This window comes from Manduca sexta, chromosome 12, assembly GCF_014839805.1.
Source record: "Manduca sexta isolate Smith_Timp_Sample1 chromosome 12, JHU_Msex_v1.0, whole genome shotgun sequence".
In the NCBI taxonomy this organism is placed as follows: domain Eukaryota; kingdom Metazoa; phylum Arthropoda; class Insecta; order Lepidoptera; family Sphingidae; genus Manduca; species Manduca sexta.
In genome coordinates, this window is record NC_051126.1 from 5,342,734 (window position 1) to 5,369,623 (window position 26,890).

Here is a 26,890-nt window from a genome sequence, read left to right on the forward strand (position 1 = left end):
GCGATCACAGATAATTATAATACAAATGAAGAAATTTATCATAGTTTATAATTGATTGGTGCTAAAAATTGTCATTCCACAAAATTCTATAAAGGATAGTATCCACGTACACATTTTAAACAGTGTCTCTTTTTATATGACAAAATTTAAATACTTAATAATGACAAGATTCTGTAATATTCTCACGAAGTTCCCTCAGCGTACTACGATAATATATACCCCGACACTTTACACATCCTCTTTCTGTATAAAAAATATAGTCATAGAAGATTATGTTCACGAACCAGAATAGCGGTGAATAATGCAATATTTTGATATATATCCAAACAAATAGAATGGTATAACACCTATAAATTGCTCTAGCCCTCCTATCCGCGATAGTCACAATTCTTCATCCATTGTCATTTTTTTTTTTTATCTAGAGCCATTGTAACTAAAATGCAGACAAACCACTTTATATAGCCGTGAAAATTTAGTATGAATTAACAAAAGAATTAAATGTTATGAACGCGCCAACTGCCCATTCCGTGCCTGCCAAAAGTTCAAGGAGTTTCTGCGGTGAATATTGCTTTTATTTCGTTTCCATTAACGTATTATTGGCCAACTGTAACAGTAAACATCTTCTTGGCTTTATAAAATAATATAATTGACGAGGTGCAGTCGTTTACATTGTTTTAATAGAGTAATAATAAGTAATGACTGATATTAAAAACAAACTTTAATTTTCCTGAAAAGTGCACAAGAGAGAAAGGTACAAAAATTTATAAATTAAGTGACTTGTCTAATTGATCATATTGTATTGATTCTTGTGCTAATATATTCTATCAAAGTTATAAAATATCTTTAAAGCTCTTAATAAAACAATAAATTCAACATAAAAATTATCAATGGATAATTTCATAACAGATAAATTCATAAATTTATTTACCTTGTTATTTTTATTCGCTAGTCCTATAAAGCGCCCGCAAAAAAATGAGGAATTACATTTTTAATTTTTCATTTGGCCGCTTGATTACCTTTACCGCTAAAAAGCCACCAAGAGAGTTCAGAGACGATGAAATTTGCATAAAAAGACATCAGGATATTACATTTTAGGCACTTTCTCTTAAATAAATCCATTGAACTTAGTAAAAATGTATTTTACTTACAAACAAAATCATGATAGGTACACATACGCAGATGCCATTAATAAAAGGAATATTTGCAAATGACAATATAACTTACATAGCCAAGAACGTTACTTGTTTAATGTGAGGCTTTAATGTGTGATACCGAAAACACAGAAATTCACATAAAATTCAAAACATTAAGGATGATTGAATTGTTGAATTTCATATCAGTTATGAAATCAAGGAATGTTATAAAAAGAACGAACAAATATAGAAGCAAATCCCTCAGCATGAAGCAATTTTCCCAGTCGACCGACCTCTGTGCGAAGACATCCCGAAACAATCAGATTTGCTCCAAATTTTACTAGCTGCGCAAAAGAATAAATAGAATTATCCAAATATTACTCAGGGATTGGATTCCCATCTTTTCTCGCCGAAACCGCAGGGATTTGTAACTGTTAAAACAGTTTATTTAACTTTTTATGTTGTGATATAATCTCATTACCATAAATATTTGGTAAAAAATCGTTAATACCATACATATGTTTACCGTACGTACCTTCGAAATGACCCATTTTTAACCAATTTCAAAGGGAGTAGGTTACTCAAGCCGTTTTTTTGTTATACTTTTCAATTTTTTACTCCACTGGTTGAATAAAATTATTCTTTTTGCGTTGTATTACGTATATCTTAGTGAAGATACCATTTTAATTTAATTGGTTTCAACATTAAACATCACAGTTGCTCCTCAAAATCAATAAGGATGAAAATTATTCTTTTGAGACGAACATAGCTTCAATATACTTTAATACTTTGAAAAAATGTTGTTCTATCCTGTATTTTGAATATGCAGTAGGGTGCTACTCAAAATGAAATAGAATCATAATGATTATTTTGCTGTCAGTGCAGTTACACAAATTCCAAAAAAATATCCAATGTGCATGTAACATAATAACAGGAACATCTTGGCCAGTTAAATTGCCCGGTTTTTAATTTTATAATTCCTATATAAGTATTTTTTTATTGCATTGTTTTATGAAGTTATTTATCTTTAATATAAGGATCTCTTTTACGATATTGTTTTATCCGTCAATTAACGTAAAAATACTCATTTGTGTGCCATTTATTTAGAAAAATAGTTGAGTGTTTGAATTTGGCTTTGGTTATGATGTTAGACATGCTATATACACTTGTATTAAAACAAAGTAATAAATATCTAAAATTAAAATTAAATTATATCACATTACTGCCAATTTGAAGATATTACTATTGAGTCGGTATTATACAAAACAAAAGCAAAGTTTCGTAACCATAAGAACTAATACACAACAAAATGTCTTCGCGTCTGTTACTAATTGTAAGTTATTTCTCTGATGGACGGAAAATTGCTGGTTTCGCCGTCAACCACTCAAAGCTATATCTGGATTAAACTCGGCGTAACCTTCAATAAATATTATTGAAATCCAATTCTAGCGCACCAACCACAGTGTTGATTGCATTCTTAGAATAAAGCTCGGTCTCCGCAGCGGTCTCGAGTTTACCATTTGATTGTGTTTTTTTCTTGTCTGTTGTTGACTTGATAGAGTTTTTAATGTCAAACAGACTCGACGGATAATCTAGGTCGCGTATAAACTTTTCGCTCTATTTGGTGACGTTTTTTAATACGACAAGGAAACTTTTTTTAAGATTATATTTAAAATTATAATTTAATTAGAAGTTAATGATAATTATATATATTATGTTCCTATAGATTCCAATTCCCACGTTACAGCCCTCATGTGATACACCTGTACCAATATTAATGAAATTATACATGAATAAATCTTTTTTTTATTGCCTAAGTAGGCAACCGAGCAATTGGTCTGCCTGATATGTTTTTATTACTTTGTGAATTTTATAATTTTAAGATCTCATGATTTGCATTTCCTTATATAGATCCATAACTTAGTAACATACCAGAGTAAAAATGACCTGATGAATGAAGGAAATTTTTTCGAATGTAATTTTATTACAATTGATTGAATTAATTAACTGTAGTAACGTAACGTAGAAAGACAAATAATACATTCTTCTGAAAGTCAAAAAGCTTCCAAATCAAGTATTACATAGCTGCAATGTGAGTCAAACCCGTATTTCACTGCAGCTATGCATATAATATATGAAATGAAATATGAAATATGTATATACACCAGGCAAAATAACTATCTACCTGAAGATAATATGTTAGATCTATTATCTACATCGATTATAAACACAAATAGGTAATTCGGTAAGCATTGTAGCCAGTGTAAATACTGGACATAAGACTTACATCCCATGTCTCAGGATGGCAAGCGCAGTAGAATACCAACCAATAAAGGTCCTGGATGGTATTCTACTGTTTATGGGCGGTCGTATCACTTACCATTAAGCGAACGGCAAGCTCATCTCATCATTCAAAGCAATACTAGAAATGCAACGGCTTGACTGTGCTTCTGGCATTGCAAAGTCCATGTGTGATGGATGCTTTACCATCGCGGAGCGCTTGTTCGTTTGCCTACAAAGGCTATAAAAAAATCCTCGATGGCGTGGTTATATTCCGTTACGACTGCCGTTCTTTGGTCTAGGATTCGATTCTCAAGTGTGATATTTCTGTATTTGTGTTTAGTATCATAGGACGAAATAGACATGGCGAAAAGTAGATGCACAAGTTGCGCCTCTGCCTACGCTTCGGGGACAAAAGGCATGTATGTGTTATTTTACCAAGATTAGTATAGTATTTACGCACGATTCACGTAATTTCTATGATTAAGAAAACTATACAGGTGTGGTATCGGAATGTGTCGCATCGTGATCACTCGTTCGTGACGTTCGTTAAACACGGATCGAAAACTATTGGTTGCAATCGAGGTCGCAACCATTGTTACCTACAACCGTCATCGATACGTAAATGATGAGCGTTAAAAATATTTTTTTGAAGTAATCCATACTTATAAAAACGAAACTATATCTCTCCACTTCTTTCTAGAACTACCTGTGAACCACTTTTAAGACATTAAGACTGAAAAAAGATTTTGTATATTTATTTATTTTAGAATTATTTAAAGAGAGCAACTTATATGAACCGATCACTCGTTTTAAGACCGACCTTAAGGCATTGCGGCCGCTTGTTTTCTGTCTTGTAAATGCGTCTGGGCATTTATAACTAGGGCAATATAGGAGAACGTTATGAGCCCTCAAATATGTCCTTACGCAAATATAATTTCGTAAGTATTCTGCAGTGGAACGCTGGGATCCGAACAAGATCATTTCCAAGTAATAGTCGATGACACGAGAGCTGAGGAGCGCCGCTCGAATGGTCACGGACGCGAACTTCAATAGCAATGTGACATTTACGAACCGACATCTCGCCACTTGTTTGTTTTGAAAGTTTCAGAAAATAATTTAAAATAATATAAAATTGAATGTAATTTATTTTATTTTAATCACAAATTACGCAGCATTATGACTTAAGTGGCTGTCTCAGAGGAACTGCACTTCTGAAGTAGATTTGTTAATTATTATAGTGTGAAAAGAAATGCGTTTCCGTAGTCAATTTTCTCGAGCCTATCTATAGATCTGCAGTCAAGTCTCTCAGATGCACGAAGTGTTCTAGAATCAGGATTCTATGGTTCTATGGTGTACCATAAAACCATATTCGATAAATGCATTTGAACATGTCGACAGGGCGTATGCAGTGCGTGTGATAAGACAGTATTAATTCGCAACAAAAATATTATGTCAACAAGGCTGTACAAAATTAAGGAATATCTCACGCACAGCCATCCATCAGCTAGAAATACTAAATAATCACCAATAATATATCTTGCACCATGTTAAAAATATAATTATGACTTTCAACACTTCCCAAATTACCCTTTGATTAATTACATAGGTTACAGAATTTTGTCTTCTAAGACTTGATGAGGTTTGATACTCGATGTCATCAAGCGTGTTGCTGTTGACTCTAGATTACTGGTATTGCATCAAGTGTGAAGGCAAAATTTCTATAAAGGTTTAGACCAAGTCAAATAATATAATTATCGGTTAAAATACAATTAATAACGGTTATTATTTGGAACTCAGTGTAATCTGTTAGATATTACTTCACTGTATGATAAGATTTTCTTTAACAAAAAGTTAAATAATAATGTATTGACTGAATCTTTTAGAGATTAACACAAAAATTATGGCGAGAGATATAAATTCTAACTCATGTTACCTGTTCTAACAGGGCATAATAAATTAGAATTATCATTATTTATGCGAACCTGAGTTAACATGGGTCCGGAAGGCAACCTTTTTGAACCTATTGTCGGTGTTTATATCTTAAATATGTAAGTGGTGTACTTACATCAGTTATTGTACAAAGTGCGTAGCGCCTGCTGTTGTACTTCTAAGAAATTGTGGTAATCTCGAAAATCACTAATGTGATTTTGATGGCATTAGAACAATTTACCGTAGAAAATGCTACAACAATACGTGTGTTATTCTTCAAACTGGCATTTACAGTAAACTTTTTCAAAAAATATTGTCCAGCTTTATTTAGAGATTTAACATTGATTCTATGGAAAGATATTTTTAACACATGTCATTATAAAATACCAATCCTAGATCAAAAGTCGTACGCACAAGTCGAGTCCTGTACGTTAGTGCTTTGTAAAAACAGAAAACTGCCGAATAACCTTCGTCACTGGCGCGTAACGCCAAAGTTGCTGGTTGGCATCAGTAGAATAGTTCCAAGACTGCGGATGTCAATGATGGGTTAGACGCGAAATTAAAATATTGACATTATCCGTATTAACAAAACTTGTATATATTTTGTCAATCAAATAGCATTATGAAACTACCTAAGAACATACAACATTAATATCTTCGATAGAAATACTGTCCAACAAGAAATCTATGTAATTGATTACATCAAATTTGTAACACGTTATATAACCTCTAAAACACCGAAGCCTGCAATATTAATGACAAGATTTAATAGCGAGCGCATTACCCGAATGTGATAGGTAATTTTATAAACCGGTGCAGACCACGTTCACAATGACGAAACCCATCATCTATCACATTAATGAGTTCACACTCTTATGAAATTAGGCAAAAAATGTGTACACATCCTTACGTTCACTGGAGATTAGTTTGAAATTAAACGCATTAGAGGAACGTTGGGAAAACTGTTCAAGCCGCAAGGAAACGGACATAATAAAAGAATTCTAAAAAACTTAAATAAAAGATAGGCGCGAAGCTCATTTAAAACTTATAGGCTGCAACAAAGGGCCAAGTTGTAGTCGTTGCAGTCTTTATTGCGAAAGTTATTCTGGAATTGTTCATTCATTAGGGGTTAAATGTCAGCAATGAAAGTGGATTATAACACTTTTAACGGTACCCGTAGGATTTAAACTTTTGCCTGTATTACCTACGCAATAGAGATCAATTTTGAAGTATCAGTTGGGCTGGGTTGGCCTATATTTGATTGTTAGGGATTTTGAAACGTCCCTCGTATGAAGATGTACGGGTTGAAAGTTCCCGAGCCCGAGGCGTGGAGGCACGGATCTCGATCCGTAGCACGCACAAGGTGAAGCAAGCGAGAAAGGGCAAATCGGAGCAATATAAAACGAGGCACATCTTCGCTAACTGTATTCAGCTGACAGCTGAACAAGGAGCGCCTGTCCTATTAGTACAATACACAACTATCAATATGGCAACCATACTGGTGAGTAGCGTTAGGTTGCTTGACTGTTTTTAAAACTTAAGTATTTTGTAATACCCCAGTTTTCACGGAGAAATGTTAGTTCTAATTGTTTAAGAATGTTTCACAGACATTAAAATGTTTGCTTTTTACGTTTATCCAGATACAAATTAAACCTAGGCCAATTGTGTGCCACTAAAATGCAATATTACAGATGATGATTCTAAAACAAAATTTAAAGTACTAAGTATTCCAATCGTACTAAATATCCTTTGCTATTCTTTTAACTACAACGACCAACACATTTCAAACGTGGCGATATATATGCATATATATTAAGTTATTCTAATACCAAATGACTAAAGATCACATAAATAAACACTCGCAACTATTTTCCAGTTGGTGTTAACTGCAGTCCTGATCGCGGTGGGCTCGTGCGGTCGTTTGGAGCCGCAGTACCTCCCCCCTCGCCCTGGGAACGGGTTTGGAGGTGGCGCAGGCAGCGGGGGTAATGCTGGTTTAGGTGGAGGAGCTGGAGGATCAGGTGCTGGAGCTGGTGGATTTGGCGGATCAGGGGCTGGCGCTTACGGAGGATCAGGCGGCTCCCACGGCGGTGGTGCTCAAATTCCCATTACTAGTTTTGAGAACGTGAACAACGGCGATGGCTCTTACCATTTCAGGTAAGTAAATCACTTTCGTGGCTTAGTGCGTCAGAACACTGAACTGGAACATAATAGTACAAGCTTGAATATTAATAATTTTCATAGACTTAGGTAAAGACTAGATCGAACTCGAAGTAATAAAATTTATATTTTTAAGAAAATATATATTATATATTAAGCACCTGAAAGCTACATGGATACATTTATATGAAACTCACCGATGTATTAAATTCTCGCAATTAAAATGGTATGTACTTGAATATATAAAATATTCTGTTAGCGACGGTCATAAAAATCCCAGCGAATGATTGTAACATAATAATTATAACTAAGATGTGCAGTTTTTCCGGATGAACAATGCCATTTTTTTTAATTTCCAGTTATGAAACCGGTAACGGCATCTCAGCCCAGGAGAGTGGAGCTCCTCGCGCGCCTGGGCCTGAGGGTCTGGCAGTAACAGCTGAGGGCGCCTTCTCGTACCGTACTCCGGACGGCCAGCAGATCGCACTCACCTACACCGCCGATGAGAACGGCTTCCACCCAGTGGGACCTCATCTCCCCACCCCTCCCCCAATCCCAGAGGAGATCCTGCGCTCCATTGAGTTCAACAGACAGAATCCTTCTTCGTAAGTATTTTTGTAATAGTAAATTGAAAAAACCTTTATTTCACGATTTTTTCCCAGAGTAGGTGGTATTATTAATACAATTAGCTCGTTAGAACGAAAAACAATATTTCTATAATTTTTTACAGAATACTCAAACCTCAGTCTCTGTTGAAAACATTAGTAAGCAGGTAGAATTTAAGCATGGTACAGACAATGTTTTTAGTTGAAAGGGTTCCTATTTGACTATCGATCTTTTCTCTTCATTAACTGTCTTCTGAATTCTTAAAAAAATATTCTAAGAAGTTAAATATTTCATTTCTTAGAGTGTATCACTACTCTGTATTAAATTAAATAGTGAAAACTTCCTTGACAATACTTGCAACTTACAAGCATGAGTTTACGGACTTCAAGGAAATCATAAAAAAAAACATTTTCGCCACCTATCGACAACTTGTATATTTTGACATAATAAGTTTTTGAATAACGTATTTATTTATTCCACAGTGAAGGATCATACAACGGAGGAAATGGCGGCTCCGGCGGCTCCAACGGCTACCACTACTGATCTTATTCAATACCTAATTTCGCTAAATCTCACCAAAATCGCAAATAAAGTCCTCATACCTTAGATCTAAGATACGGACTTGGCCCACCCTACGTCCTTATTACTATATTAATATAGCATATAATCAAACGTGAAAGCGACGTCTATTCAGAAAGATATTCCAACTCGCTTCAATAGCGAATAAAGATAGGGTCGGGAATTTGATCTGTAACGTCGGGTTTTATATGCGACTAGGCAACGATTTAAGTCGAATTAGGATGCCGTCTTATCTCTGATAATGACTACGACCTCACGAAATCGGGACTGTGATACCACGACGCAACGAGCACTATTTAGCTTAATTTATAATTAATTTAACAATGTAAATAGGCATGAGTTATAAATAAACGAGCGATTATATTTATTATATGGTTTTATTCCTTATCATCGATTGTTATCTATGACCAAGCCAATCATATAAAATTTATAAAGACAAAGGCAATTTACAAGTCAAAGTAATAAATAATGATAAAAGAAAAGTGATTAGTCAAGTTTAGTTTGAGTGTTGTTCAAAAGTATGCTAAAAAACTTTCAAAATTCCAGTGATCTATTACATAAATAAACTCTCATTTCCTCAATTAGTTAGGGCAAATTTGCACCGAAAATTATGTTTAATTATAAAAATGACAGATAGAGATAAATTTTGTCATGAATAGCATAATACAAATTCATTGATAAAGGAAAATATTTTTTTAAAATAAATTTTAAATAGCCTTTTAGCGTATTTGAACATCGGACAACTTATAGGAATATACATACATACATACATAACATCACGCATTTATCTCCGAAGGGGTATGCAGAGGCGCAACTAGGGCACCCACTTTTCGCCAAGTATGTTCCGTCCCATGATGTGATAGGGGGCGAGCCTATCGCCATATCGGGCACAAATTCCAGACTCCGGGCTGATACTGAGCAGAAAAACCCAAATATCACTTTGCCCGACCCGGGATTCGAACCCAGGAACCGGACATGCAATGCAACTACGCCACCAAAGCAGTTATAGGAATATATATTTTTTTATTGCTTTAAATGACGAGACGAGCTTGCCCTTTACTTGGTTGTAAGCGATACGACCGCCCATAAACAGTAAAAACACTATCCAACACTTTGAATTACAAATTAGAATATTTGGTATTCCACTGCGCTCGCCATCCTCAGGCATGAGATGTTAAGTCTTAATATGTCCAATAGTTACACGTTACAATATGCTTCAAACCGGATCACAGCAGTATCTGCCCACTGCTCCTTGGCGGTAGAAATAGATATTGCGGTTGTTCATATCCAGGCGGACTCTTACTTATGAGTGACCACCAGTACACATTGAATAAATTATGAATAAAAATAAGTTAGCAGCAGTCATGAAATTAATTAAAAATATACGACTTTTAAAAATATAATCGCTGAGATTTTAACGACTTTCGTTGATAGAATAATCCAAAGCTTTATCGAACTACAGCATTTTTAGCAAAATAGATCTTAGTTTTTGATGTCCTGTGATAAAAATAGACTAATTGGTATCTCCAAATACCACTTCATGAAAAAAAAATGAATTCGCATACGTAATCCATCGAACCATTAAGGCATTTCTCGGACTAATAAGCGTGGAATTGATAAAAGGGAAAACGTAATATTCTCTTCTAATTGGCAGAGCCATCGAAAATTTTAATGAACAATTATATTTAGCTACTAGATGACATTTATGTAACGATAACAAGTAAATCTTCTATATATAATTAAGTTGATTTTAAATGAAGATAAGTACATTTTTTTTCTAAAAAATAATTAATATTATTTAAACATGACCTGATAAATATACATGTAAAAAGAGTGCAAACATAATTAAGTATTTAAATTTTAATTTGATTAACTCATATGGTGTCTCGTAATGTGAGATGTCCATTTAATTCGCACAAAATGTCTTACCTTAAAATCTTACTTAGCGATTAAATTATGCAAATATTCAGAACATTCCGGATCTCCCTTCCCTTTAGTTTATTTATATGTAACGGTTTAATGTATCTACCACATACATTAAACCGTACATACTACATTTAATACTACCTTTAATATGGTACCGTAAGTACTACATTTAATATGGTAATATTAAATGGTAAAATAAATAAAATAGACTTGCGAAAAATATTAACATCGTAGATAAAATTAATTTGACCTATAACATCATTTTGCGTTTTACTTTTATTAAACAATGTAACCGCAACGATATACTTAGACGATTTTATAAATGTGCAATAAAGAAACACTTTACGAAATGAGTACCTAATATGCGATTTTTGAAAGTTTATATAGATGTTATACATACCGCTAATTTAAAAAGCCGCTAGATGAATTAAAATACAATTCGGCATACAGAACGTCTTGGATTTAACCCGTAAGATGCTTTTAACCCATACAAATGAACTGTAGGAGTTATGTTCTAAAAAAACCTCCTACACCTGTTAGCCACAAGCTGAAGCAGATGTTTTTTCAATAAGAAGCTGTCTAGAAGTGATTTCGATTAAGAATTCGTCTTAATCGAAATCACTACATTAATTTCTGAGACCAAGCAGCAATCCGCTAATAATTATAGCCTACGTAATTACCAAGTATTGTGAGACTTAACATCTGAATTCTCATGGCCAACACTAATTTAGAGTTTTGAAGGGAGTTGCTTCTGTTTTAAAGCAATGGTAGCGCCTACAGTATACTAGCCAATAGTTCGCCTAGTTTTTTAATCATATAAAAAATCACAAAGAATACTTTCATATAAGTTAATCCTTTAATAAAAGTTGCTCTTTAGCCTTGATCACTTAGTAGGTTCGCATTATCAAGATATGTATCAAAACGTGTTCTTGGCACATTACAACATTCATATTTTTAAAACGGACCACACAAAACTATAATAGGGCGTCCCACGAATAGTTACCACTTCCTTATGAGTCCTGAAAAGGTTATAATTGCGTTTGATAGACATTGACCGCCTTATGAAATTAAAGACGCTTTAATTGATGGCCAAATGCTTACACTTGCGTGAAGAATAGTGATTACGTAGTATGCAAAATAAATAGAGTAAAAATCCTTTAAATACTAATCCCACGATGTAGTGAGACCGACAAGAATATTTTGAGACCGAGCCCATGTAATATCTAAGTTCGTGTTAGACTTTGCACAGATGCCGTCAACTTGCTGCCAAGAGTTTCTGAAGCAACAAGTTAGCAGTGTCTGCGCAGTTCTTTAAATTGTTAGGGTCTAATTGGATATAGGTATAGGCCACAGTTAGAACATCATTGTTCTTTGTTATTGATATGGTATAAATCTTGGCAAGCACATCACGAACTATTGAATGACGTTCACCTTTAAACTATTTTGCAATTATTGCTCTAGAATTGTAACCGTTTTTGATGATCCGAAAATAAGCACTCAAATTCATGTAATTATATGTTGCAATTTGTTAATACATTGGCCTTCGTACTTCAATCGGTTATATTTTGCATTCCGTTGAAGTGAATTTCAATCCGTCTGTATTTTAGTAACGTTTAATGCCTAAAATTCCTAGTCATATCTAGTATCTTATATAACTCATTAAGAATGCATTTGATATAGCAAATAAATTCAAATATTAAATTTCTATCGACTCATAAATAAGGACAATAGTAGAGTATCGCTGTCCAAACTAGTCGATTATTAGTTAATCAAAGGAAATAGTTATGAAAACATTTTCAATTTTTGAAAACGACAAGCCCAATTCCATGCAGTTACTCAGTTTTTTTTTTTTTTGCGTAATTCTACCTCTTTTTAAGAGCACTCAATCAAGAGAGGACCTTGCTTACGCTGGTATTTCAATAAAAAAAGTGATTATCATAATATATTATGTACCCTAATAGCACGGCCTATAAATTCATACAAATGTCTCAGTTCTTGACAAAGGGCAGCACTGCTTAACCTAATATTATTTCGAAAGTTGGTCTGCCTGTGTATAACCTTTTATCACCTGTACCGTGAACTAATTTTAAAGGCTTTCAGAGCATATTTTGGTAATTTTTGCAGTCATTATTTTAATTATTACAATAATTATAATTCTTAGAGATTTTCCCAATGATCCTCCGGGGTTACGATATACATAAAATTAAAATATGAATCACTTAAGAGTCTTCATGACGAATCATAAGCTTAACATACCATAAAGAAACCACGGCTTCTTATAACTGCATTTGTCTCAACCGTAATGTGGGGGTAACACTAGATTTAGTTGTTACGTTGGCAAACTATACCCTAAAAATTGCCGAACCTGGGACTCGAACTCACTACCTCCGAATCCACAACCAATATCCGACCACTAAACTTAGGCAGCGATAGGAAGGTATCTAAAACATGTAAACAACAGTAACATATTTCCGTGTCATTAAATTATAGCAAACTAGTGTAAAGCACAAATTGCAAGCCCGCTAGCGAGATTACGTGAGATATCACATATAAGTAAATGTCTTAACACGTAGCCGATTGCTTGGGAAAGAGCCCTTCTCGATCCCCATTACCACACACTCGGACACAGCTCGTTGTCAGTAATTTCAGCGAATAACGCACTATCGCAACGTATGAAATGTGAACAAAATGTTATAAGTTTGAATTTATTAATTGTTTATAGTACGCAATTGGCCCGAATAATTATTGAGGTTTGTACGTAATTTCAAAGTTGTATTTGTAAAGGTTTTGCTGATTTTAAAGTGACCAACTGGACTGACTATAAAACAATAATTACAATTTGTCATGTATTTCGATGTGTAATTTCCAGGCCAATGATTATTGTTTTCATAACAATTATCGAAATATCCAAACTACTTTTGTTAAACAAAAATCACCTCATTAAACTCCAAAACACCAAATATCCCGAGATTTTCATTGTTAATAAAAACTTTATACGCATATTAATAAAGTATAGACCTGGCTTCATTAAGCAAGCACCTGCTAGTGCACAGATTTTTAATTAAAGGAGCACAAAGTAATCCCAGCTCACACGACATCGCACAGTAGCGCCAATATTTCTTTTGTACGACACCACAAAAAGTTTTTACAACTCATTACGCAACTTCGGACTACTGAATTACACTTTATTCCTTACACATTAAACCCATTTGTACAGAATCAACAATAATTAGTATCAATTACAGTAATTTGAATAACATTACGAACAATGCACGTCTAAATTTTTTGAATGCTCAAATTTAACTTGCCGAATTTGCAATGTTGCTAACAATCGTCGAGGCCCCGGGGGGTGATCTCTTCGGTATGCAATCTTCGGACACGCCCTACGATATTGGTGCAAGGTGACGGCATGGTAGGGTGGCATCCATATAAAAACACTGTTTATGAAGAATTAGGCATCATTCATCTGACAGCATCCAGCTACAACACCGAAACATGTTCGCCTTAAAGGTACGTGCTTTATTAAGTTATTGCGCTCTTGTTCTACTTTGCAAATTACTTTGGAAATACCTTTTGGATTAGCGATAGGTTGTTTTATGAACAAATTCGATTTGTGATAGTTAATTATGGACTATAAATATTCAAATTATATGAAACTATAATCGTGCTCGGTGTAAAATAACACAATAGAATTTGTTGAACGTAAACTTTATGGTATTATTTATAATTATAACATTATATTTACTTCCTAACCGTTAATAAATATAATGGATATCCCAATAGCAGAAGAAGAGCTCACGAGCAGCATTATTGATACCAATACTCAACAATAAGCACAAAAAAATATTCGAAGCAAACATACCGTAATAGTTTTTTTTTGCTTTATTAAATACTGTGCTCACATAATTGATACTTACTGAAAACCACATACTGTCAACGGGATCTTAATTTAACCTCATGCTATGCGGAACTTTGTACTATTTGTATCTTTTGATTTCACATATTACAAAAAAATCATTCTGAGTTAATTACCAAGACTAAGAAATTAGTAAAATTATTATCTCTGAAATGTTCTAATATACCCGATTTTGCACAAGCGACGTGTTCTGCAATGTTATTGACCTTTCCTAATATGCGTAATAATATCCAGATCTGTAATTATCTCTACAATGTACAGTTAATTATAGGAATGGAATTTAAAGTCAGTTTACATGCAATTCAAATTGTATTTTTCCGAAAGACAGAAACTGTGTAAATAGAACATAATATAAACTGAAAAGATACGATAATAACGACTTAAATATAATAATTATTGTTCTTTAACACTATTCTAACGCAAATAAAGATTAAAATTCAATTTAATTTGTTTTATAAATGTGTTAATATTTCGCCCTAAATTTCGTCCGTGCCTTTGTTTCTAGATTGTAGCCACCCTCGCGGTAGTGTCGATGGCCCGTGCGGGTCACTTGGGCCAGTTCTTCAGTTCCCACGCCGGGAGCTTCAGTAACGCAGCGGCCTATAGCAGCGGGGCGGCATACAGCGGGGCGTACGGCGGCGCACACATCCCTATCTTGGGATACGAAAACATTCATAATGGCGACGGAAGTTACAGATACAGGTAAACATACATAGTATCACGCCTTTTTCCTTTTCAGGGGCAGGCAGCACACTCAAATTTCGCCATATGTCGGGGGGAGCTTATTGCGGATTACCAAGCAGAATATAAGAAACAGGTTATGCGGTTAAAATATTTTTGAAAAGGCAGATAATATTATTTAATACGGATTTGTCGTTTAAAGCATTAAAAAACAAGTTTTTAGCTCGTTAAGCCCTATAGAATCTACATACTTTGTTGGCTACAATGAAACTCAGAAATGTGCATTCTTACAAACAAACTACAAACTATTAAATAGTTATTCTAACTGATTTGTCTAAATTGAAACCTTTTAAGTTAATTAATACAACAATCAAGCAACCTAAAACCTAAAAGATTTTTTTTAATACATTATTCATTCCCATCGCTCTTTATTACAGCTATGAAACCGGCAACGGCATAGCAGCTCGTGAGAGCGGCGCCCCTCGCGCTGCCGGCCCCGAGGGCCCCGCTGTCACCGCTGAGGGAGGTTTCTCCTACCGCGCCCCCGATGGTCAGCAAGTCGACCTCGCCTACACCGCTGATGAGAACGGATTCCACCCCACCGGCTCCCACATCCCCACTCCTCCCCCAATCCCAGAGGCTATCCTGCGCTCTATTGAGTTCAACAGACAACATCCTTCTTCGTAAGTTTTTTTGACTTCGTATTCTTAAATATCACAGAAACGAAAAACCACATTTTACGATCCATAAGTACGTCATCCGAAACACTATAATTTAAAAAAAACTACTTTCTTTCCAGTGGCGACGGTTACTACAACGGTGGTATATTCCACCACAATGCTTACCACTACTAAGAAGTTTGGCTGATATCTGATTTGCAACTGACTGGCGTGTTAATGGTGTTTTGAATTTGCCATCTATTTATTACATTTTTGTTTGAAATTGTTAATTTTATATCAAGCTTTGTGAATTAAAGATATTCAAACGATTTATTTTGTCTTCTTTTGTGTAATATATAATTTAGGCAGAATAGTATGATCTGTCTAATCCGCTAAAAGAAAAGCATATATTCATTCCCCCTGGACACATGTAATTTCATTAATAGCTATTTCTTACGCCTTGCCAGAGAGAGAGAAAAAAAATTGCTATTTCTCACGCCTTGTCAGAGAGAGAGAAAAAAAAAGCTATTTCTCTACTGGCATAAATTATTGTATAAAAATTAATAAGTTTAGAAAATATTTTATTATTATTATTAAACGATTCTTAAAAAATGGTCAATACTGGTAGAACTCGAAATTAAAGTTAACGCGAAGCAGGTTATGATAGATAATCGATTACACTTTAGGCAATATATTTATCGAAGATAGTGGAGATGCTTGCGTAGTAATTAGTAATTGCTATTACTTTTTACTTAAGCAACATCTTATTAGACAACCTGTTCGCCTACTGGCATCGATACTAGTAATTATAGTGGGACGTTCAATGAAATTGAAAAAAGTCCGGAATAATTTTGAAAGCCATCGAAAAACGCCACCTCTGTCAACACTATATTTAGACGTCATAATTTTTTTTAATTAAAATGCTTACAATGTTTAGCCACTTACTACGCCCGGGCCTAGGATGTAAGAAAATACAATGCAAACTAAAATAATTTATTAATGAATATTTGTTACAGATTATAATTATTAACATTGTGTCTCTATTACTGGATGTGTACTTAGACTTGCTGGGGTATATATTATGATGTCACAAAATGTTTTACTTATGCAAACTATATTATGTGCGGCTCTGCCTGCTAGTAAGTTTTCCTGAAAAAGAGTCCCGTTTTATACTTTTCCACAATAAAATGGAACCCATACTTTAGGTAATACTTCTAGCAATACATTGATGGAACAATATTAAGTTTCATGCAATAGTTTCTGCGTGATACGCGTACAGAACAGACAGACAACACACAACGGCCCGACCTACTACGGGCTAAGTGCGGAAAAATGAGCCCCTCAACAAAGAATACAGACAGACAAAATGTTGAAAAATTGTTTTTTGGCTTCTGTAGCTCTCCCCCATACTAATTTTTCTTCAATATATATAATGCACAGACATCAGCCTGTTACAATATTATTATATATAAAGAATTGACATTACATAATTAATTGCACTTTGCAGTTGCGAAAATGGGGTAAATCAATAATTGCATTTTCTATAACGGTAAGTAAGAGCTAAGATGAGTTTAGCGTAGCTCGCATGACTGGGGTATTTTTTCTGACTTGTGAGAATATCGCAAACTAGATAAACTATGCTATGTACTATGAGTTATTTTGTCAGCCGTGCGAGCTTAGCTAAACTAAATTGACTTAGTTTTCAAAGAAAATACTTCCGCCCGAAAAAAGCATGATAAAATTTAAAATTGAACTAATTTTCGAAGGTAGGTAGATATTGTAACTTTGACTTTACGGATGAACAACACCTCAGTCCCCCCCGTGACCATGAAGGCTGCAAAGTCTTCGAAACGTCGGGAGAAAATAAAATACTAAAACCGCGATAGAATCCGAAGATTAGTTTAATTTCAATGTCTAACATTCGCGTAAACATAAGAAATCATCATGATAATAATGTTCGTTAAGTTTTTGCCAACATTTATTGGCATGCAAAAATAATAAGGCGTTTATAAATTTAATGGGCGTGTTATAAGTATGAGGAAGGTTTCATAATAGCACGAATTTATTTTATGTTCATTAACAAAATCCATTAAGGCACTTTTAAATAACATTACAGCTTTTCAATTAACAAGCTTTATATCATCATTTGCTGCGTTTAATAGATATTGGTTTACAGCATTAAAGTTTAAGTTATATGTTTTCTTTTTATAAAAAATAATTAAGGTATAGGTTTACAATACAATTCTTATAAGCAACTTATATCGGCAGTGAATTTTCAATTTTTGTGGTCTCTTTCCGGTAACTCTAACTTTTGGATAAAAAGCAAGCTTTGTAAATTAAGATGTATGAATGATGTGACATTGAATTTTTACTTATTCTAAAACCTAATAACGATAACGCACGACAAATCCTCGAACATTGGCTTGCACGACAGCCACGCCCAATGGGTACCGGGTTGCCGCGCGAGTCACTTTAAACATTGTCGCGTTCGTACACGAGCAAACCACTTTTTTTCGGTTTTTAAAAACCCGCCAAAGCATCAGGAAAATAAGTAGACAATTTTTGACAAACTTGTGTCGTACAGGATTGGTAATAATAGAATTCATTGTATGTAGCACGACTTTATTTTTTATTTATATGTTACACGTTCACAATGAGCTACATATTTCATTACTCATTAAATCGATATCACAGTCCTTGCGTATATTATGAGGTACGGTATACATATCCATAAACCGAGGATGAATGTGCATTTTCTAGTAGTGGTAACCATTACGCCCTCCATTGAAGGAACCAGAGCCGCTGTCCCTGGAAAAGAAACACTGGATGATAAATATTTTTAGTCGTTGTCACCTTCGCAACGTATTATGGAAAATAGCCAAATGGGCGGTTATAAAATCAATGTTAAACATTGATCACTTTCGATTGGTATTGAAAATTAAATGAGTAGTCTTTGTTAATTTATAACAATTAAAATTACCTATAAGTCTATTTTAGCCAATTACATATAAATTTTCAAACCAACCATAATGCCTAATAACCAGTGATACTCTATCAGCTTTTTAAGTCAATATTGCATCGTTTTAAAAAAGCTAAAAAAATATTCATAAATCGTCACTAAACACTGTCAAACAGGAAAGACAACACTAAAAAAGTCAAACAGACCGTCATTCTAGTATTCCGTAACTGAGAAATTTCATGTCATAGTCGAGATGTACGAGAAATCTCATATTTTTAAAGGTTACCAGATATTGCCGACCTTACTCAAAGAAAACCAGCTGGTGGAAGTCGCCAATGTATCAACTTACGAGGACGGATGTTGTCTATTAAACTCGATGGCTCGCTGGATAGCTTCTGGGATGGGCGGCGGCGTGGGCAGGTGCGAACCGACGGGATGAAACCCATTCTCATCCGCAGTGTAGGTCAGCGATATCTGCTGTCCATCTGGAGTGCGGTATGAGAAGCCACCTTCGGCTGTCACCGCGGGGCCTTCGGGTCCCTGCGCGCGCGGCGCTCCGCTCTCATGGGCTGATATACCGTTTGGCGTGTCATAGCTGGAAAAATGAAAATGATCTTTAACTGGTGTGAAATTACTGGTAAGTTACAAGAATATACATATTTAAATGTATAAGCACTTAAATAGAGGAAAGTTACGAATTATAAAACTTTTTTATAAGTGTACTTTTGGTAAATCTGTAATCTGTATCTGTTGTAAATTTTAGTAAATTTGTTTGTTCTATTTTTTATATGTCTGGATATTTTGCACCTTTTTAGCTTTATTCCTAACACAATTAAAATGAATCAACTTAAGCTGATGATTTTTTATGTTTACGCTACTGTTAGACATTAAAATAAAACTATTTACGGATTTGATCGCGGTTTTTTATATTATTTTCTTCCGACGTTTCGAAGACTGCAGCCTAATGGTCACGGGGTGGACTGTGGTGGTTGGTCATCTCAAGTCAAAGTTACAATATATTGGAACGTATATTATCATAAAATGTACATCAAATGTACTTTTTTCGAGAAGCAATTGTTACGTTGTATTTATAAAGTTTGTTAGGTCCGGTAACTCCAACCATTTATTACCCAAATGGTGCCATAATCGCTTACTATTAACCAAGTCGTCCAGGAGTTTTCCTCAATCACCCATTAAGCTGAAACAGTTTCCGGTACTCGTGTAGTGTATATTTAGTGCTTTTAAGTGAAATGCGAAGAAGCAATTAAAAAAATCGCTGGTCGCTACAACTTCAAAGACAATGAAAACCTTCCTCACTTAATATTTTACTTCGGCACGACATAACTAAGTGTTAAACTTTTGGACCAATTTTCTGAACTGTTATTGTATCCATTAACCTGAAATAGCTAGCAATAAATGGGTGAGATGACACCTCTGCCCGCCCCTGAAAAGGGATAAGCGTAATGCTGTGTCTTTAACAAAGTCTGATATTCTGTTTTATTTTGCCTATGTAATAAAATTGAGTAAGTGATAAGTTATGCTAAACCGTAATCAACTCATGGACAATAAATATCAATGACAGTTTCCGTCTATAAATCTCAAAATGTTTTGGGATCGTTATTTATTATTATCCCGAATAGTTCAGGTGAATGAATCACTTATTGAACTCTATCGGAAACGAATAAATTTCTGCTTAAAGAATTGTCAGTATAATTCCACTTTTGGCATAAATAATAGACATTGAAGATTGGGGAAAATCCTTTTAGGAATGTTACATCGTATTATGACAAACCCATCAATTGATTTCATGCTTATGTAATATTTCCCCTGGAACGCGGTCGTCTATTGCAAGCAGAAGTTTCAAAGCAATTAAAAATCGCACATTGACAAGGAATCTAGTTTTAAATTACATAACATAACATCACGCATTTATCCCCGAAGGGGTATGCAGAGGCGCAACTAGGGCACCCACTTTTCGCCAAGTATGTTCCGTCCCATGATGTGATAGGGGGCGAGCCTATCGCCATATCGGGCACAAATTCCAGACTCCGGGCTGATACTGAGCAGAAAAACCCAAATATCACTTTGCCCGACCCGGGATTCGAACCCAGGACCTCAAAGCACTATTGTACCGGACATGCAATACAACTACGCCACCGAGGCAGTCGCAGTCGCAGCCGAGTAGTTTTAAATTGCCTGTAAATTTATTCCAAACGAAGTTATAACATCTACTTACGTGAAATGTAAACTATGAACAGGGGTACGATTCCATTACTTAAATATAAACTTGTTCTGTACTATTTTTTAACGAATTGGACATTCCAGCATTGTCTGACGACACATAGGCGCCCCATGAAAATTAAACGTTATTTCAGCGCTAATGTGTTTTGCACCACATCAATATCATATTGCTCAATCCCTACGTGGATGTCGAATAAGTGCAGGAAGTTAATAGAGATGATGATGGATGTTATATAAATAGGTCAATTTCGTTTACATCTTAATAGATAATGAAAAACAAATGTATACCCATGTAGAGAGGGATACCATCCATAGGAAGCGATTCTGATCCCATTTACGGACACAATTCTAAACTCTGATTTGATACCGAGCAAAAATACCCATATCGCTAAATATGTATTTTTTTTTTATTTTATTTCTTTGAATGACGAGACGAGCTTTGCCGTTCGCCTGATGCTAAGCGATACGACCGCCCATAAACAGTAGAAACACCATTCAACACCTTGAATTACAAAATATTGTTTGGTATTCCTCTGCGCTCGCCATCCTGAGATATGAGGATGAGAATGAATATGTAAACTAATTCTCAGCTTAAACTAAATTGTCACATCAAGCTGTTGTTAAATTGGCTAATGATTCGCAACAAAGCTCACCTAAATCGATACGTTCCGTCGCCATTGTTGACATTTTCGAAGTGGAAAGGCGGCGAGCCTCCCGCTGGGCCGTTGAAGGCGCTCGCGCTGGCTGGTGCGTACCCTTGTGGCACCAGGTGGTCGAGCCGCTCCCCACTCACGGCCACAAGGAAGGCCACCGCTACAGATAAGGCCTGAAAATGTAACATGGGTAATGTCTGATGAAATGTATACATCAACTAATCGTCACACAAACTTTAGACTAAATAAAAAAAGAAAAAGTATTACAATTTTATATGTTATATGTTTTCTTAATTTCGATTATGCTCACCAAGCAAATACAAATTGTATACGATATTAAATACTTAATGGTATCCCAAGGTACAGGCATGGCTTAGTTGGGGTACCCCTGATAAACACTTCATTTTTGTTTTTAGTACCTATATATTTTTCTTAAACCACTGTTTGTAACTGTAAAACACATTATGTAATTTTTCAATAAAACTTATTATTATTATTAACTAAAATATGTTTACACAACATTTATTGAATCTCTTTTAAGAAAACAGGCCCGTGATTAAAATAATTTGTTGTTAAATCTGACAACTAATAAATTACAAATAACGAGAAGATCCCTTACAACTGAGTGTCATTGTTGTCAGGTATTTACAGAAGCATTAAATCAAGTGTTATGTAATATTTAAGTGAATAAAACGATAATTTTCGTTTACTTAAACGCTCCATTATAGATTTAAATAATTTTGTTATGGGGTATTATGTTGTTTTCATATTTACAAACACTTTATCGCGATGACGAATCTCTATTTTATGAGCACACAACAATATAAAGTGCAGTTAGTTGTATGAAATTATATCTGAGTACAGTAAATCAACCGCGGAATGAAACTGACGTCATTTGTAATCTAGACCGAAAGAAAATAAGCAAAACAGCCAAGATATTAAACTGATTAGAACAATACACATTACGAGTGTCTTGTACTAGCCTAAAGGCTGCGTATTGTGCTAGGTTTTTATGAAGCAATTCCTTACCAGTTTCGACATAACTAGAATCGTCGTTGCAGATGGAGCGTGTGCGATTTGCGAGCGGTGTCGAAGACCAAGTACAGAATGCGGGGATGTTCACGTTTTATATCCGAATAGGTTGCCCTTTCGGTGGGTTGCCTCACCTTGCCCGTATTGTCGGTGCTTAGGTTATTGTGGTGCAAATTATGAGAGCTCATGTCTTTAGATTATGGTACTGTCTGAAATTGATCCCCGTTCTGGATTAAAGACTGTTATCAAGAATTGCAAATGGTCAACTATGAGAGGTTATTGCGTTTGCACGAATTTCGAACTTTCGTCTGTTGGTCACGGGTCTACGGGTACTTTATTCAAATTAATACGAAACAAATTATGTACGTTTCTTGAAAGAATAAAAGTTAAATGTAAAATGTACAAGGAACTTCCTCGTAGATTTAAGACTGCAAAATAGAGTGTTAAGAGATGTCATCGCTCTGTGCTCTATACTTACCACCAGGAGCGTGGAACTCTGTTGCTTCTTAAAGTATAAAAAAACAAAATATCGCACCATTCAGGCTAATGTCTCAAAACACTGAGTTATCTCCAAAAGAATCTTCAATAAAATAACATGGGAAATTAGCGTGCCCAAGAATCCCACAATGATATTTATGCTCTTTAATCGAAATGCCAGCTTGTAGGTGATACCTAAGTTCACTTAATGACGTCATACCTTCTAATTGATACCTCGCAACTCTTCTCAATCTTTACTTTCCTTAGGATCGTACCTTATCATCATAGTGCTGTAAAAAAGTTCACATATTTTCGTAATAAAATATAATTTCATGAGATAACTGCTGGGATCTATGTATTGTTGATTTATATCTTGTGATAAATATCATATTAGCTATTAAACATTGGTAAAAATTCCAGAAACGATGGTACGACATAAACTCATACGTCACCTTCTTAGTATTTTTATTCGAGTTTTTATGGTGGTAATATCTTAATCTTGCCATTCATAATCATCCTAGCAATTATTGGCTAAATTATCCCATTACTGTATACGGGCATACTATACCGTCAGAAGGGTTCCCAACTACCACATTGATTTATAGCGAATTGATAGACTTCAAAACTTTAAAAAGTGTTTTACAAAATAAAAGTACCTTACAAAATACTTTTTCCTAAAATATTTAATATTATTACGATTTTGTCCGTGTTATCTTCTTTTTGTTTGTCTTAATAAATGCGTTCTACATATATTTGATACAATAAATGTTTTAAAATATACGCACATTACGTACAATTATTTATAGAAATACTCTCAAAAATGTTTAAGAGTATATAATGTATGCGTTTTCTAGCATTTTCATACACCGTTATAGCAAGCGCTAATTAATTAACATTATACTATAATATACACATAACACGAAGTCAAGGTGCGTGTCCATTCCACTCCCGCACTTATCACTGCTTAGTGATAACTTTGACACAAAAATACTTCGTGCTGGTACACCTTTATTATACCTTATAGAGCTTATTACACCTTTATTATAATAATTATTGTATTATGATTAAAAGTGATCTTACTCGATTTTAAATTTATTTATGTCCATAATACATCTTGAATTTTTTTGGAAGTGTGGGTGTTTTTGAGACATGTATATTACTTAACATCACGTGTCCCATCTATGCATTTCCTAGTTTCTGCAACACATAAAATCTTATCGAAATATACATTTGTCTCGCCTAACGGCAGTATCGAATTTATACTTCCCTTAAGAATGGGCCGCTCAGTTTGTGCCGCCTCGCATGTCCTGGGTGCCTATTTTGCGGTAGCAAAAAGAAGGTTCCCGATTGCAAATATACGGCCCTCTAGGCCGCGCCCTTTATGGCCTTTTGACAAAACCGGCACTCCTCAGAGGCTAAATATAATCCCTAGTGAAAATTTCATACAAAAAAAAACCTAACTGTAAACGTCAATTTGATAGATTAACTTTTAGAGTGTAATTGTGTCTATAGTGTAGGAGATATAAATTCAAGATATATTGGCGGATCTATCTTTTGCTGCATTTGTCGACTATAACCACGTAAAAAAACTCGGAATATGTTAACCGATCTCATTAGTTAAGAATTTTTTGTTATTTTTTTATAAATATTACCGTTTTGTACAGAATATTTCTGAGTGGAAATTTCTGAGTCAAAAAACGTTCGGATTCATATTTTGCAATAATTATGGTGTTTTAAAATAAGTAGAGATGTCCAACTACTAGTGGGAATGACAGCTCGTATATAGAAGTAACTCGGGTGCCGCACCATAGATAGAATTGTGTTCAGTTAGCTACAAAGAGGTCACTGCACTACTTTCTAAGTACAGTGTTTTAATCATTATTGAATCGTCACTAGTAATTATTATATTGATATGTCCATTATTCAAATTGCCGACACTTCTATCTTGTTTGGTATGGCTCGCGGCTCCGACAGCGTGAAAAAGTTTTTCCGGGGTGAATGAACGGAGCTTTTGGCCATCCCAGGGTCTCAAACTATCTCCATAGCAAATTTCATCGAAATCTGTTGCTTAGTTTTTAGGTTTCTCACGTCCAGAGATACAGAAGGATGCGGCGGGGAACTTTGTCTTATAACATATTTTTTTAGAACTTTTTAAGGGAAACAAAATCATCATACGTATTTGTTGCGCAGCTTTAACCATTTACTCAACGCACGCAACAAAAGCAAAAAGAATATATTTTACCCGTTTTCGCAAATTTTTTTATTAATGCTCCGGTCCTATTGGTCATAGCATGATATTATGGCTATAGCTTTCCTCGATTAATAGACTATCCAACACTAAAAAAAAATTCAATTCGAACCTATAGTTCTTGAGGTCAGTGCGTTCAAATAAACAAACAAATATAGATAACTATTGCTAATTGAGTTTACTACTTACTTCTTACTAATGTAGGACAAGTTATTAGAGCCAAAGCTAAAATAACCATATCTATTACAAATTACAATTAAAATAATACATCTACCGCTGGCGCTTATAAATTGAGCATTAAAATATTTCGCGAACGCGGCACTGATGGCCCGCGAGCTCCGCCCTGCAACATGCCAATCCTCAACTCGATATAAACCATATCAAACGATATTAAACATTATAATATAAGCCGAAGAGTCCATCTCAATTGAAACGCAAGAACAATTCAAATATCATTTCAATTCTATAAACAATTGTAGGAAAACCGCGGGGCATCCAAAATTCTGTCACGATCACTTAAGATTTATTCACACGTTTACATGTGTTTCCTCACTTCACAACATGATAGTGTGGAAGCGAGTAGTGTACTTAATAGTAATTTTATTAATGGATAGTAATTTAACGATTCTTAATGATTTTAATGAACTAAATTTAGTAAATTGGTTGATTTCTAGGTAGGGTAAACAAAATATAATATTATATGAGTTTCCCATGTCATAATAATTACATGAATGTTTCAGGAATTTTGCTCACCACCTAACCATGGGATGAACATAAAGTTGCTGAAAGTTAAGTCTTTTGATGCTTGTGCAGCATAGAAGGTCATCTAAAGTTAAAGCTCGAATAATCATTGGCCATTATTGTATAACAAGTATTCAGTACAGTCTACCATTCTTTCAACTAATTATTTAAAACTTAACAAACATTGCAAATAATAAAGCGAGACGATAATGTAACATATCCAATGCACTCTGAAGCAAAATTATTTCAGAAAATGAAGACATCCGTATAATAAAATCGAATCGATTTAACTTAGCAATTGGTTAGAAATATGTTGTTGGCGCATACTTGTTACGAGGTCACAAATCGGGCGCGGAATTCAAATCGCTATATAAATGCCCCATCCGTGCCAACAACGATTTGTATCTTGTATAATTTAACCAAGACCTTTTGTTCGTGCCCTACTACAAGTACAAATGCCAGGTTAAAGAAAATATACCTGTATTTGTTATATATATGTATACGTAAAAAAACTTTATTTTGAATAGTATGGCCACTGTGCACAATACCACTTCTATGGTCTAGCAGCGAACATAGGTTGTGTACTGGGAGGTCCTGAATTTAGATCCCAGGTCGAAACACACATAGTTTAAGACTGACGAAGTCCCTCTAAATAAAGATTAAAAAA

The 26,890-nt window shown here is 34.7% G+C and overlaps 3 protein-coding genes across 3 annotated transcripts; 2 read left to right on the forward strand and 1 right to left on the reverse strand.

The window, feature by feature from the left end:
• The first annotated feature begins 6,760 nt into the window (after positions 1-6,760).
• LOC115443608 (pupal cuticle protein 20-like) lies at positions 6,761-9,057 on the forward strand. Its single transcript, XM_030169072.2, has 4 exons — positions 6,761-6,846; positions 7,222-7,502; positions 7,865-8,110; positions 8,594-9,057. The coding sequence occupies exons 1-4, from the start codon at positions 6,832-6,834 to the stop codon at positions 8,652-8,654; spliced, it is 603 nt and encodes a 200-aa protein (XP_030024932.1). The 5' UTR covers positions 6,761-6,831; the 3' UTR covers positions 8,655-9,057.
• Positions 9,058-14,039: 4,982 nt separating this feature from the next.
• Positions 14,040-16,205, forward strand: LOC115443609 (pupal cuticle protein 20-like). The gene is made up of 4 exons (XM_030169073.1): positions 14,040-14,126; positions 15,038-15,234; positions 15,651-15,896; positions 16,013-16,205. Exons 1-4 carry the CDS (start codon positions 14,112-14,114, stop codon positions 16,065-16,067), a joined length of 513 nt encoding a protein of 170 aa, XP_030024933.1. The 5' UTR covers positions 14,040-14,111; the 3' UTR covers positions 16,068-16,205.
• A 2,272-nt stretch (positions 16,206-18,477) lies between these two features.
• On the reverse strand, positions 18,478-22,847 carry LOC115443607 (pupal cuticle protein 20-like). Its single transcript, XM_030169071.1, has 4 exons — positions 22,755-22,847; positions 21,726-21,898; positions 19,181-19,426; positions 18,478-18,680 (listed from the first exon to the last, which is right to left on the reverse strand). Exons 1-4 carry the CDS (start codon positions 22,764-22,766, stop codon positions 18,629-18,631), a joined length of 483 nt encoding a protein of 160 aa, XP_030024931.1. The 5' UTR covers positions 22,767-22,847; the 3' UTR covers positions 18,478-18,628.
• Positions 22,848-26,890: the final 4,043 nt, after the last annotated feature.